This window comes from Coregonus clupeaformis, chromosome 8 (genome assembly GCF_020615455.1).
Source record: "Coregonus clupeaformis isolate EN_2021a chromosome 8, ASM2061545v1, whole genome shotgun sequence".
Taxonomy (NCBI): domain Eukaryota; kingdom Metazoa; phylum Chordata; class Actinopteri; order Salmoniformes; family Salmonidae; genus Coregonus; species Coregonus clupeaformis.
The window spans coordinates 58,593,552-58,608,241 of NC_059199.1; the positions used below are offsets into that span (position 1 = coordinate 58,593,552).

Consider the following 14,690-nt stretch of genomic DNA (forward strand, 5'->3'; position numbering starts at 1 on the left):
CACCACCACTATCATGCGTCAGCTGCTACTTACTATAGACTTCACCACCACTATCATGTGTCAGCTGCTACTTACTATAGACTTCACCACCACTATCATGCGTCAGCTGCTACTTACTATAGACTCTACCACCACTATCATGCGTCAGCTGCTACTTACTATAGAGACTCCACCACCACTATCATGTGTCAGCTGCTACTTACTATAGAGACTCCACCACCACTATCATGCGTCAGCTGCTACTTACTATAGAGACTCCACCACCACTATCATGTGTCAGCTGCTACTTACTATAGAGACTCCACCACCACTATCATGCGTCAGCTGCTACTTACTATAGACTCCACCACCACTATCATGCGTCAGCTGCTACTTACTATAGACTCCACCACCACTATCATGTGTCAGCTGCTACTTACTATAGAGACTCCACCACCACTATCATGTGTCAGCTGCTACTTACTATAGAGACTCCACCACCACTATCATGTGTCAGCTGCTACTTACTATAGACTTCACCACCACTATCATGTGTCAGCTGCTACTTACTATAGAGACTCCACCACCACTATCATGTGTCAGCTGCTACTTACTATAGACTTCACCACCACTATCATGTGTCAGCTGCTACTTACTATAGAGACTCCACCACCACTATCATGTGTCAGCTGCTACTTACTATAGAGACTTCACCACCACTAACATGTGTCAGCTGCTACTTACTATAGACTCCACCACCACTATCATGTGTCAGCTGCTACTTACTATAGACTCCACCACTATCATGTGTCAGCTGCTACTTACTATAGACTTCACCACCACTATCATGTGTCAGCTGCTACTTACTATAGAGACTTCACCACCACTATCATGTGTCAGCTGCTACTTACTATAGAGACTCCACCACCACTATCATGCGTCAGCTGCAACAATGAGTCGTTAAACCTGTAAAAACACACACACACGCGGCTGGGGTTTCTTGTGGATTATATAACACGGTTCCTGGAATGGAGTCAATATTATTGAATGACTATCACAGGATCCTCTAGCAGGAGGAGGAGCTTCCTATAGCCTCCAAGAAAACATCACACACCCCCATCCATGAATTCTCTAGGCATTCCATGAGCCTGAATCACAACAAATAAAACACACAGAAAGTGCATGACACAGAAACATGAAAAACAGGCACCATAGGTGTGCTACCAAGGTAACAGGGTTGTAACGCCATAGGTGTGCTACCAAGGTAACAGGGTTGTAACGCCATAGGTGTGCTACCAAGGTAACGGGGTTGTAACGCCATAGGTGTGCTACCAAGGTAACGGGGTTGTAACGCCATAGGTGTGCTACCAAGGTAACGGGGTTGTAACGCCATAGGTGTGCTACCAAGGTAACGGGGTTGTAACGCCATAGGTGTGCTACCAAGGTAAAGGGGTCAAATCCACACCGAACTTCTAAAACCAGAGGAGGACTTTAGGGAAATATAATTAACCGACAAAGTCATGACACCACCCCAATCCACTCCTGATCACAACCACTGTACGTCTGTAGCATAATTACTGCTTTATGCAGGCTTTATAACCACTCTACGCAAGCAGTGTGACCCTCGACCATAAAGCTAAGACCAGCTCCCTGTGTTCAGCTCTTAGGTCCCAATAAAGCTTTATCATTTCAAAATAAAAATAAAAAAGAGAGACGCTAGCAGGGATGGGCGCAGTTACAGTATATGAATAAAATGTATACCAGACAAAAACCATTGATTTCACAGTTGAACAAACCATAGACCTCTATGCACTACCAGGATGTTGTCTCTGGTTTTGAATCTGAATTTAGAGAACTGAATCTGAATGCTACTTTTAACAATTTCCATAGAAAATTCAACAAAAACACATTTACTGTGTAAATAGTTAAAAGTAGTCATTATGCATTTTGTGCTATGGTTTGTTAAACTATGAAATCAATGTTTTTTTGTTTGGCATACATTTTAAAATCTCAGCATAATTCTGTTACCGTGGAATTACCCTTCGAATATTTAAATTTCAAATACCCATCCCTACATCTACTCCTAGATGGTGTGATGGTACTACTCCTAGATGGTACTACTCCGAGATGGTACTACTCCGAGATGGTACTACTCCGAGATGGTGTGTGATGGTACTACTCCTAGATGGTGTGTGATGGTACTACTCCGAGATGGTGTGTGATGGTACTACTCCGAGATGGTGTGTGATGGTACTACTCCAAGATGGTGTGTGATGGTACTACTCCAAGATGGTACTACTCCTAGATGGAGTGTGATCGTACTACTCCTAGATGGAGTGTGATCGTACTACTCCTAGATGGAGTGTGATCGTACTACTCCTAGATGGAGTGTGATCGTACTACTCCTAGATGGAGTGTGATCGTACAACTCCTAGATGGAGTGTGATCGTACAACTCCTAGATCAGGTTTCCCCAACTGGTGGTTTTCTGAGCAGGTTGTTTTTTGGGACAAGACTAAAAACACCAGCTATTCAACTCCAAGTTATTTTAGGAAATCTGTTCCAAAGTATTCCTACACATAATAGAGAGATACTGTATGTGATCGTATACAAATGTAAGCAAGGTTTGAAATGACTATGCTTTAGTCAAATATTATACCTGTTTGGGGCTGAATCTAGTTGTTGATCCCTATCCTAGGTGATACAACTCCTAGATGGTGTGTGACGGTAAAACTCAAAGAAAGGTACAACTGCCAATGACCGGAGATGATGACACATATTTGATCCCACATACAGACACACCCACCATTACACATAAACCTACGCAAACGCACCCACACACACACCACAGAAAGGAAAACATGGATGATGTGTGAAATGGAGTGTGGACTGAAGAGTCTGGGGGCCTTCTGGGAAGGGGATGATGTCACACACACACCCATAAAAAGCCTTTCAGTGAAGCAGAGCTACAGGGAAGTGAGTTATTGTATTTCATTAGTGCACCGGACGTTACTACCCCCCCCATGCACGGAAAGCCACCCCTCCACCAGTGGAGGCTGCGGAGGGGAGGACAGCTCATAATAATGGCTGGAACGGAGCATAAAGAATGGCTTCAAACACCTGGAAACCATGTGTTTGATGTATTTGATACCGTTCCACTAATTCCGCCCGAGCCATTACCATGAGTCCGTCCTCCCCAATTAAAGGTGCCCCCAACCTCCTGTGCCCTCCACCCACCCACACACACACTCTCGCTAACACGCTCAAACACATAAAACCTCCTTGTTTCAAAGCAGAACAATAACAGTAACATAAAGCTAAATGTTAGCATGGTGACTAGCTCTCTGATAAACAATGCTATAGTTAGCAGCATGGCAGCTAGCTCTCTGATAAATAAAGCTATCGTTAGCAGCATGGTGGCTATAGCTCTCGGGTGCATAGCCACTAACATCACACCATTGGGTCAGAAATTCCTGCCCTGGGAAATACTGTTAAAAAACATTTATGTGGAACCACCATGATTGTTCACATTGAGTCCTTTTCTATAATACCAGATCTGTTACCAGCCCCACATACCAGATATTTCTATACCAGATATAGGCCCCGTGTAGCTCAGTTGGTAGAGCATGGCGCTTGCAACGCCAGGGTTGTGGGTTCGTTTCCCACAGGGGGGGCCAGTATGAAAATGTACTTACTTATGGGTTTTTCCCCAATACAGCACCAGTGGGTCACCAATGATTATGTTAATGTTGCTTTAGTGTTATTTTTGGGGAATGGTGTTTCCACATAGCTAGGGCTGACACCGTGGACTTGCCAAGACAGTTCTTTGTGAGAAGGCGTTAACCCACGTTCACAGTGAGCCATTGTTATGCAAATGCATCTGAAAAGTATCAGGGACCTGGGCCAAGGTCCCAAGTCGGCCCAGTGAGACACGGGTGCCGGCACGCATAAATGGAAACCAAAAAGTCTGAGCCTTTTGGGTAAAATACTGGGGTAAGTCCTTAGTGGAAATACGCCAATAGAGTACATTGGTCTGAATACAGAGTTCACAGGTTTGGATTTGGATAGTTTCCGTCCCTCTCAGTCTGTCACATACACACAAAGGCAATCACACACACACTCCAACATATACTCCGCCACAAGCTATAAGGAAATTATTTCACTTTGTTTACATGCCTCAGCCCGGCAGGGTCAACAACAACGACAATGACGGAAAAAAGACGTCTGATCACAAATACCGACAGACATTCGCTATGCCCCATTACCCTCCTTTTAGTTCAGAAAATAGAATTTAGCATTATCCACACATTTTGGCTTCCCTTGCAGTAGCAGCTTCTGGGGGTCACCTGTGGCCAGAGCAACAAGCCTGATAGGGCTGACACAGAGAGACAGATACATAGCTTCCTGCTCCGTCCTTATCTGGGCTTTCCCGATTCCAACCAGGAGCCACACGGCCCTTAGAGCTCAGACACACCCGTAACATCGCTGGCCGAGAGTACTTAGCAACTTAAATGTAATTTGCGAACAGAGTTCGCACCCATTTTACATGTAGAATCGTTAAAACATTTTTTCGGCAGTCAGACATCTGTAGATCTACATTTGGTGCGATGTGCACACACACACACGATAGAGAGAACAAGAGATAAGAGGGAGGAAGAGAGCCTGCCTCCAATCCTGACAATCCAGCCCTGTTACAATTCCTCCCTCCCCCTCTTTTCCTCCCCCCTCCCCCCTCCCGCTCTCTCATTAGGGAGCTCCCGTTGGCTTGTTGCCACACAAAACGCTGATGTAAACTGGTCCAGATACGACAGAGGGGGGCAGGGGCTGGCAGTGAGCGATATGATTGGCCGGTTCTCCAACAGGGAAGGAAAACACAACAACAGTCAGCTGGCCTCTTCAGCAGCAGGTGATGGAAAAAGAGGGGGGGGACAAGAGAGGAGGAGACACATGGAGGAAGAGGAAAGAGCAAAAAGAATATATAGATCAAATTTGAGATTGAAGGAACAGCAGAATAAAGATGAAGACAGGAGAGAAAGAAAGAGAGAGAGGGGAAGCTAAAAAGGGAGTGAGAAAGAGGGTAGGAAGGAAGGAAGGAAGGAAGGGGAGGGGTGTGTGAAAGAGTAGTGAAGCAGCTGGTAGGTATTTTGTTTTGCTCGTCTGACATGCATGCTAAGTGTGTGTGTGTGTGTGTGTGTGTGTGTGTGTGTGTGTGTGTGTGTGTAGGAGCTAAAGTCGAGGGTCAGGCAGCTATCCTCCACCAGGCCATGACACACACCAGCATGTCAGCCTAAAGAGAGTGACCCGTACATGGAAGTGTCCTGCTTACACAGGGAAGCTGACACTTCCACATGAGGGATTGCCTTGGGTGTGTGAAGAGGATCATAGTACACACAGGAAAATCTGCCATTGTTATAATGAAGTTGAATATTAATGACAGTGTGTGACATCAACAGAACTACTACTGATAAATATTAATAATCCCCATGAGATCGGCAGATTAAAGACATGATGACAAGAAAAACACTAAGGAGAAAGAGGACAGCGCGCGGTCAGAGGGGGACAGCGCGCGGTCAGAGGGGGACAGCGCGCGGTCAGAGGGGGACAGCGCGCGGTCAGAGGGGGACAGCGCGCGGTCAGAGGGGGACAGCGCGCGGTCAGAGGGGGTCAGCGTGTGGTCAGAGGGGGACAGTGCGCGGTCAGAGGGGGACAGCGCGCGGTCAGAGGGGGTCAGCGTGTGGTCAGAGGGGGACAGTGCGCGGTCAGAGGGGGACAGCGCGCGGTCAGAGGGGGACAGCGCGCGGTCAGAGGGGGACAGCAGGAAACATAAAATGTCTAATCTAGAGCCCGACCTATATGTTTTTTTGGGGTCCTACACCCATTTTTGGGGGGACAAAACTAACTGATAATGATATGTCTGCCGACATACTGTTTCACAGCGGGAAAATGAAAGTGTCATTATTCCACACTGAATTCTCCTAAATTGCCATCCAAAAGAGCAATTGTCCAATAACTATGCTTCAAATATTGATTTTATACATTGACAATAATGACACATCATGAAAATGGCAGTAAGTGTTCTGATGAGCATGAGAGTCCCTTTTTTCATTCTATCTATTGAATATCGGTTGAATTTTCATCCAATACCAATACAGTGGTAAAAGGCCAAGGTCTATCGTCTCTCTCTCTATCCATTAACTCAATACAGACAGATCCACATCAAAGCTGCCCACGAGGGAGACACACACAGGAAACATTGGGGCAGTTCTCCAATTGTGAGGCACATGTTGTGAATTAATACCCTGGAAGTCCGACTTCACATAATCTAACTCTGCTGGCTGCTCAGAAACACAAATCTTGGTAGGATAAGGGCCCACAGATGGGAGATGCAGGAAGAAAGAGGAACTCAAACTTCGATGCCTGCCCTCCACACACACACACAGCACCAAAAGGGAATACAGTGCAGCAATGTGACTGTCTGTGTGGAAAAACCCAGGCCAGACAGAAAGGTATATTCCATGAGGTGTATGGAGAGTCAACAATTACTCCATCACCTTCATAACTACTGTCTTCAACATACTGCTGATGAGAAACACAGACTGTGTGTGTATGTGTACACACACACACAGAGAGAGAGACAGACAGACAGCGAGACAGACAGCGACAGAGAGAGAGAGAGAGAGAGACAGACAGAGAGAGACATACAGAGAGAGAGAGAGCGACAGAGAGACAGACACAGAGAGAGAGAGACAGACATGGAGAGAGAGAGACACAGAGAGAGAGAGACGGAGAGAGAGAACTTGAGGCCCAAATTCAGTTACGGGAATTCCTTTGCTGTTGTATCAGTCTCAGCCCTGGGTCAAGTTTCCTCTTAAAGCCTCATAAACTGACTGTACGTGTGTCAGATAAGGCTCTCCTTTCCGATGTCTCTCTGATCATGGCCTTTTCTCAAATGGATTTGCTCAACTCCTGCGTCCTCTCTCGGCTCCTTTGGAAAAAGGTGAAAGGTAATCGAGGAGAGGGAATGAACTGAGACTCAGACAAATGACATTTACAGGGGTAGATCCCAATATAAATGTGTAAAGTTATAAAAAGTTATTGCTAGATGTGCAAGACAATTTCTAGATAAAACGATAAGTATGGTTTTTAAACGTGTGCATGCTTTTCTCTTCAGACAAAACAACAGCTGATTCAAAGGGGGGTGTGGCAGATTTCAAAACTCTTCCATGAAGGACTTAGGTAGGATACATAAGACTATCCTTGATTAAACTTCCTTTCACCTACTAACGAATTGACATCTCAACCACTCATCGGTTTCCGGGTCACAGAGGAGAGAGGACGGAGGAGTGAGGGTGGAGGACGGACTTTTACTCAAATGAGAAAAGGCCCATGTTACGGCTGTATGAACCTAAAGCCAGTCGTTCATTTCAGCGTGACACAGGAAGAGACTCTCTGGGAGGCCAAATACAGTCGCTGCACTACCATTATGTTGGGTCCTAGCAACACAAATACAGTCAAATGCCTTTCTTTCAGCTCTAAACCCAACAATGCAGTAATCAATAATGTAATACTAGAAATAACATCAGGTAGAACAAAAACACAAAATTAAGAAGAACTTGAGAAAATACGTAAGCATACTATACAGGGTCAGTTCAATTACCATATTTACAATGTTCAGGGATACTGGAGTGATGGAGGTAGATTTGTATAGGGGTAAGGTGACTATATACAGGGTCAGTTCTATTACCATATTTCCAATGTGCAGGGATACTGGAGTGATGGAGGTAGATATGTATAGGGGTAAGGTGACTATATACAGGGTCAGTTCCAGTCCCATATTAACAATGTGCAGGGATACTGGAGTGATAGAGGTAGATATGTATAGTGGTAAGGTGACTAGGCATCAGGATATATAATAAACAGAATAGCAGCAGCGTATATGATGATTGTATACGAGTGGGCTCTGTTGTAGTCAGTATAACTGTACAGTATGTGCATCTTATTTGTGTGTGAGCAAATTAGTGTTTGGGTGTAGGGTCCTGTGAATGTGCATATCCTAGTAGCAATTGTGTTAGCTATTTAGTTACCCAAATAGCTACGGCTTGAGGATAGAAGCTGTTCAGGGGCCTGTTGGTGTCATACTGGATGCACTGGTTCCGCTTGCCGTGCGGAAGCAGAGAGAACAGTCTATGGCTTGGAGGTAGAACGTATACAACAGTCACGATAACAGCTGAAAACTCCCTCGGGGAGGTAGAAGGGTCTGCATTTAACCATCAGGTATTCCAAGACGGGTGACCAATGGGTGGACACTTAAACCGTGCTCCAGTGAGCACACCAGTTATTGTTGATGAGGAGGCAAACCCCTCCCCCTCTCAATTTCCCTGCGTGTGTGTTTTCAGAACTGGTTCTCGCCTAACAACCACAAGCAGAAGATCCTGTTGAACCAGTAGACAAGGGAATGGGGTCTCTAGTCTCTCTCCTAATACATGGACAGAGGTTAGGGGATGTGTGTGACAAAGAGAAACAATGAGTGACTTGTGCTGTGGAAATGGGTGTTAAACTGGATACAAGGTCCACAATGGATTCTGGACAAACAGCATTCCCACCCCCCCAACATCCCCCACCCGCCGATCCAAGACTACCAAGAGGGGAGTAGGTTACACGTGTGTGTGTGTGTGTGTGTGTGTGTCTAACACACACACACACACACACACCCACTTCCATTTCCAAACAACCCGCATTCCTCGTTTTACAAGCCCACCACCCCTGCTTGAATACCAACCAACCAACCATTCAACCCTCTATACTACACTGCCCCCAACACTACACTACCCCCCAACCCCAACACTACACTACCCCCCAACCCCAACACTACTCTACCCCCCAACACTACTCTACCCCCCAACACTACTCTACACCCCAACCCCTGCCCCAACACTACACTACCCCCCAACCCCTGCCCCAACACTACCCCCAACCCCTGCCTCAACACTACCCCCCAACCCCTGCCCCAACACTACCCCCAACCCCTGCCCCAACACTACTCTACCCCCCAACCCCTGCCCCAACACTACTCTACCCCCCAACCCCAACACTACTCTACCCCCAACCCCTGCCCCAACACTACCCCCCAACCCCTGCCTCAACACTACCCCCCAACCCCTGCCCCAACACTACCCCCCAACCCCTGCCCCAACACTACCCCCCAACCCCTGCCCCAACACTACTCTACCCCCCAACCCCTGCCCCAACACTACCCCCAACCCCTGCCCCAACACTACTCTACCCCCAACCCCTGCCCCTGCCCCAACACTACACTACCCCCCAACCCCTGCCCCAACACTACTCTACCCCCCAACCCCTGCCCCAACACTACACCCCCCCAACCCCTGCCCCAACACTACTCTACCCCCCAACCCCTGCCTCAACACTACTCTACCCCCCAACCCCTGCCTCAACACTACACTACCCCCAACCCCTGCCCCAACACTACTCTACCCCCAACCCCTGCCCCAACACTACTCTACCCCCCAACCCCTGCCCCAACACTACACTACCCCCCAACCCCTGCCCCCAACACTACACTACCCCCCCAACCCCTGCCACAACACTACACTACCCCCCAACCCCTGCCCCAACACTACTCTACCCCCAACCCCTGCCCCAACACTACTCTACCCCCAACCCCTGCCCCAACACTACACTACCCCCAACCCCTGCCACAACACTACACTACCCCCCCAACCCCTGCCACAACACTACCCCCCAACCCCTGCCACAACACTACCCCCCAACCCCTGCCCCAACACTACTCTACCACCCCAACCCCTGCCCCAACACTACCTACCCCCAACCCCTGCCCCAACACTACTCTACCCCCCAACCCCTGCCCCAACACTACCCCCCAACCCCTGCCCCAACACTACACTACCCCCCAACCCCTGCCCCAACACTACACTACCCCCCAACCCCTGCCTCAACACTACCCCCCAACCCCTGCCACAACACTACCCCCCAACCCCTGCCACAACATTACACTACCCCCCAACCCCTGCCCCAACACTACACTACCCCCCAACCCCTGCCCCAACACTACACTACCCCCCCAACCCCTGCCCCAACACTACACTACCCCCAACCCCTGCCCCAACACTACACTACCCCCAACCCCTGCCACAACACTACACTACCCCCAACCCCTGCCCCAACACTACACTACCCCCAACCCCTGCCCCAACACTACACTACCCCCAACCCCTGCCCCAACACTACTCTACCCCCAACACTACACTACCCCCCAACCCCTGCCCCAACACTACACTACCCCCAACCCCTGCCCCAACACTACACTCCCCCCAACCCCTGCCCCAACACTACACTACCCCCAACCCCTGCCACAACACTACACTACCCCCCAACCCCTGCCCCAACACTACACTACCCCCAACCCCTGCCCCAACACTACACTACCCCCCAACCCCTGCCCCAACACTACTCTACCCCCCAACACTACACTACCCCCAACCCCTGCCCCAACACTACACTACCCCCCCCAACCCCTGCCTCAACACTACACTACCCCCCAACCCCTGCCTCAACACTACTCTACCCCCCAACCCCTGCCTCAACACTACCCCCCAACCCCTGCCTCAACACTACTCTACCCCCAACCCCTGCCTCAACACTACTCTACCCCCCAACCCCTGCCCCAACACTACACTACCCCCAACCCCTGCCCCAACACTACTCTACCCCCAACCCCTGCCCCAACACTACACTACCCCCCAACCCCTGCCCCAACACTACACTACCCCCCAACCCCTGCCCCAACACTACCCCCCAACCCCTGCCCCAACACTACTCTACCCCCCAACCCCTGCCTCAACACTACTCTACCCCCAACCCCTGCCTCAACACTACACTACCCCCCAACCCCTGCCTCAACACTACTCTACCCCCCAACCCCTGCCTCAACACTACTCTACCCCCCAACCCCTGCCTCAACACTACACTACCCCCAACCCCTGCCTCAACACTACTCTACCCCCCAACCCCTGCCTCAACACTACTCTCCCCCCAACCCCTGCCTCAACACTACTCTACCCCCCAACCCCTGCCCCAACACTACTCTACCCCCCAACCCCTGCCTCAACACTACTCTACCCCCCAACCCCTGCCTCAACACTACACTACCCCCCAACCCCTGCCCCAACACTACACTACCCCCCAACCCCTGCCTCAACACTACCCCCCAACCTTACTGGCTGTGTGTGTGTCCCTACTTCCAACAGCAGCCAACGGGGGGGGGTTATACACAGTTCATGTTGGTGTTTGTTTGTTTTTGACATAGCTGTGTCTGTGTGTACAGAGTGAATGTGAGAGGGTCAATGTGCAGTATACAGTAGGAGAACTATGGCCATATAAAGACCAGCTGTAAGGACTGAACCTATAGCTGCAGCAAGCGCAGTGGTGTTCCAACCAGAAACCCTGCGGATCCAGAGAGTGAAGGCAATACCTCCTGTGCCATAGAGGCCCAGACCTCAGTCGTTTGAGTGTGTGTGTGTGTGTGTGTGTGTGTGTGTGTGGGTGTGTGCACGTATCATTTCATTCCTGTGTTCCTACCTTGTTGTCGTGGTGCTGACAGAAGCTCATTCTATCCTGGAACAAAGACAGCAGGGAGAAGTTGGACTGGAAAGACTGGGTCAGGGTCAACCCCACACCTCCTCCTACCCCCCCTCCTCCACCTCCGACGGGGCTGGCCTTGACTAGGCTCGCATGGTGCAGGCTCTCAGCCAGCCTCTCCACGAAGTGGTCCTTGGTCAGCCGGACCCTCTGGTGTGCTCGGATGCAGTTATCACACAGGTACTCCTGGCAGTCCAGGCAGTGGGAGCTGGCCGGGTTCCCCTCGTCACAGGAGCTGCACTGGGGCTCTCCCAGGCGGTGCGGGAGGAGGAGCCCGCCGTGGGGGTGCTGGAACCCGGGTATGGAGCCCCCGCCGACCCACCGGTGGCCGTTCTTATTCTGGACGAGTTGGAGCTGCTCCTCTGAGCTCACGACCACGTCCAGAAGGTTACTCAAGAGGAAGTTGGAGGAAGGGAGCGAGTCCACTCCGGCCTCGGAGACGGAGACCTTCTGGTCGCAGGTGGGGCAGCGGAGTTTGAGAGGGTCCCTATGACTGCGCTGGCCCTCCAGACACTGCCTGCAGAAGGCGTGCAGGCAGGGGAGGACATGGAGGCGCCGGGAGGAGGAGGACGACGAGTGAGAGGAGGAGGAGGAGGTGGAGGAGTTGCAGGAGATGGGAGCAGAGGAGGAGCCGCAGAGCTCCTTGCAGAGAGGACAGGTCTGCAGGTCGGAGTCTGAGAATGAAGCCATCTGAGGTGTTTTAAACAAGGCTACACTTTATAAGAACATGAGGTATTAGTGAGACTGAGGTATTAATTTAGTAAACGTTAGTTAGTTATTCCAGTCGTGTTCTGTGGAAAACCGCCAGAGGTTCGCGGTAGATAGGATAGCATAAGCCTGTAAGTGTTATCTCCTAAACATAACCCTCAACTGACGCCAGATATGCAGATACTGGCTGAGAGAAACGCCGTTTAAAAATTCTGAATCGCATGATTTTTTAAGATTATCCTATAGAAAATCAAATCTGCAATATTGACTTCAGTTCACAATGATTCAATCACTACACTTGGATAAGGCTTTAGAACAACTATTACTGACTACTCACTACTCATTACAATGATGGTCAACTTTACATACATCTATTCTATTATTTCTTGGATGGGCTATTTTCATGAGCGCATGTCGAAAATAGTCACATTTAGAGTTGACTGATATTGGTTTATATTTGTTTGTTTGTTTGTTTGTTGTGGTTTAGATGTGGCGGGTTTTGAGAATAATCTGAAAACAGAATTTGTATAGGATCCTCCGCAAGGTGCCCAAAACTCCTTCTATCCTCCTCCACCGACACACCATCACCCCTTCTCTCCGCCCCCAATGAATTTTACCGACAATGTCAAAATCTTTCGTCCCGTTTCAGACCCGTGTTGTCGGCTCTCTCTAGTCCACCATCAGGGCACTCTCCGACGGCGTCGGAGGCTTACAAACGGCGGTGGCTGTGGTTCACTCTCTTTCAGCCCACAAGACCGTAAATTATTCATCAAAGCACTGGCTCACCAGCAACGCGATCTCATTGCCGCACTTTAGGTCCGTTTGGCGACAAAATAACCCCCACTCCTTTACGCAGTCCCACAGTCGAAGACCCAGGCATGTATGTATTTAGGCTACGTACGCAATGCTCTCCCTTCTTTCTCTGCACCGGGCTTTTCCACGCACCTCTCTGGAACCTTAGTTGGAGGGGGAATGGCACGAGCCTTCGAGCCTCTTCAATCGCATGAGCCAAAAGGAACTCCAATGGAAAAGCTGGTTTAAACAATTCTGTAGGCCCTGGTAAACGGGCTCTGAAATATAAAAACACACACAACCCGGTGCGCTCCTATCGCTGGCCGCGCTCTCCGTCCCGTCCTGTTTATAGGCGTGCGTAGACTGAGCCTCCAAACGCTTTAAACATTCTTCTTCTTCTTCTTCTTCTTCTTCGACAAGGTTTATTGGCAGACTACACCCATAAGGTGTATTGCCGCCACCTACTGTATGGAGTAGTTCAATTCCTCCCCAAAACGATATAGTGTATGTTTAAAAATAGATTTGTTAAAATAATAACAATAAACAAATAAATAAATCATACTACCTACAAATGTTAATTTTTTTGCTAACCCCAACCTTAACCCTTTCCTAACCTTAACATTAATTATCCTAACCTGCAGCGTAAGTTCTCCTAAACCTGCTACGAAATGTCAATTTTGAAAAAAGCTGTATCCCTTCTAGACAAAACTCCTTTAATTCTACTTGGAGGAATAGACACACACTTCAGCCATGGCTGGGAGGAGGGAAGGGGAGTGGGGAAGGGGCTTAGCTTATTGCTTGCACCGGGGTGAGGGAGGCTCTAGTCCTGGTGATTGAGATGTGTACTATCGGCACAGGCAAATAGGCCTACATTTGATAAAACAATACAAAATGTCCAGACAGGTGATTTAGACTGTTATTTATAGCCCAATATGATTAGAAAGAAGAGAGGGTTTGGAGAAGAGAGAGAGACGGAGGAAAACAGGGTTTGGAGAAGAGAGAGAGACGGAGGAAAACAGGGTTTGGAGACAGGGAGAGAGACAGAGGAAAACTGGGTTTGGAGACAGGGAGAGAGACAGAGGGAAACAGGGTTTGGAGACAGGGAGAGAGTCGGAGGAAAACAGGGTTTGGAGACAGGGAGAGAGTCGGAGGAAAACATGGTTTGGAGACAGGGAGAGAGACAGAGGAGAACAGGGTTTGGAGACAGGGAGAGACAGAGGAAAACAGGGTTTGGAGACAGGGAGAGAGACAGAGGAAAACAGGGTTTGGAGACAGGGAGAGAGACAGAGGAAAACAGGGTTTGGAGAAGAGAGAGAGGCAGAGGAGAACAGGGTTTGGAGACAGGGAGAGACAGAGGAAAACTGGGTTTGGAGACAGGGAGAGAGACAGAGGGAAACAGGGTTTGGAGACAGGGAGAGAGTCGGAGGAAAACAGGGTTTGGAGACAGGGAGAGAGTCGGAGGAAAACATGGTTTGGAGACAGGGAGAGAGACAGAGGAGAACAGGGTTTGGAGACAGGGAGAGACAGAGGAAA

General features: G+C 49.3%; 1 protein-coding gene across 1 annotated transcript in view; it reads right to left on the reverse strand.

Moving 5' to 3' along the window:
• LOC121572252 (E3 ubiquitin-protein ligase TRIM71-like) overlaps positions 1 to 13,490 on the reverse strand; it is a 46,988-nt gene extending 33,498 nt beyond the window's left edge. Inside the window, exon 1 of the mRNA XM_041884222.2 lies at positions 11,598 to 13,490. Within this exon, the coding sequence (XP_041740156.1) occupies positions 11,598 to 12,347 (750 nt within the window). The 5' untranslated portion in view covers positions 12,348 to 13,490. The remainder of the gene's footprint in view (positions 1 to 11,597) is intronic.
• Positions 13,491 to 14,690: the final 1,200 nt, after the last annotated feature.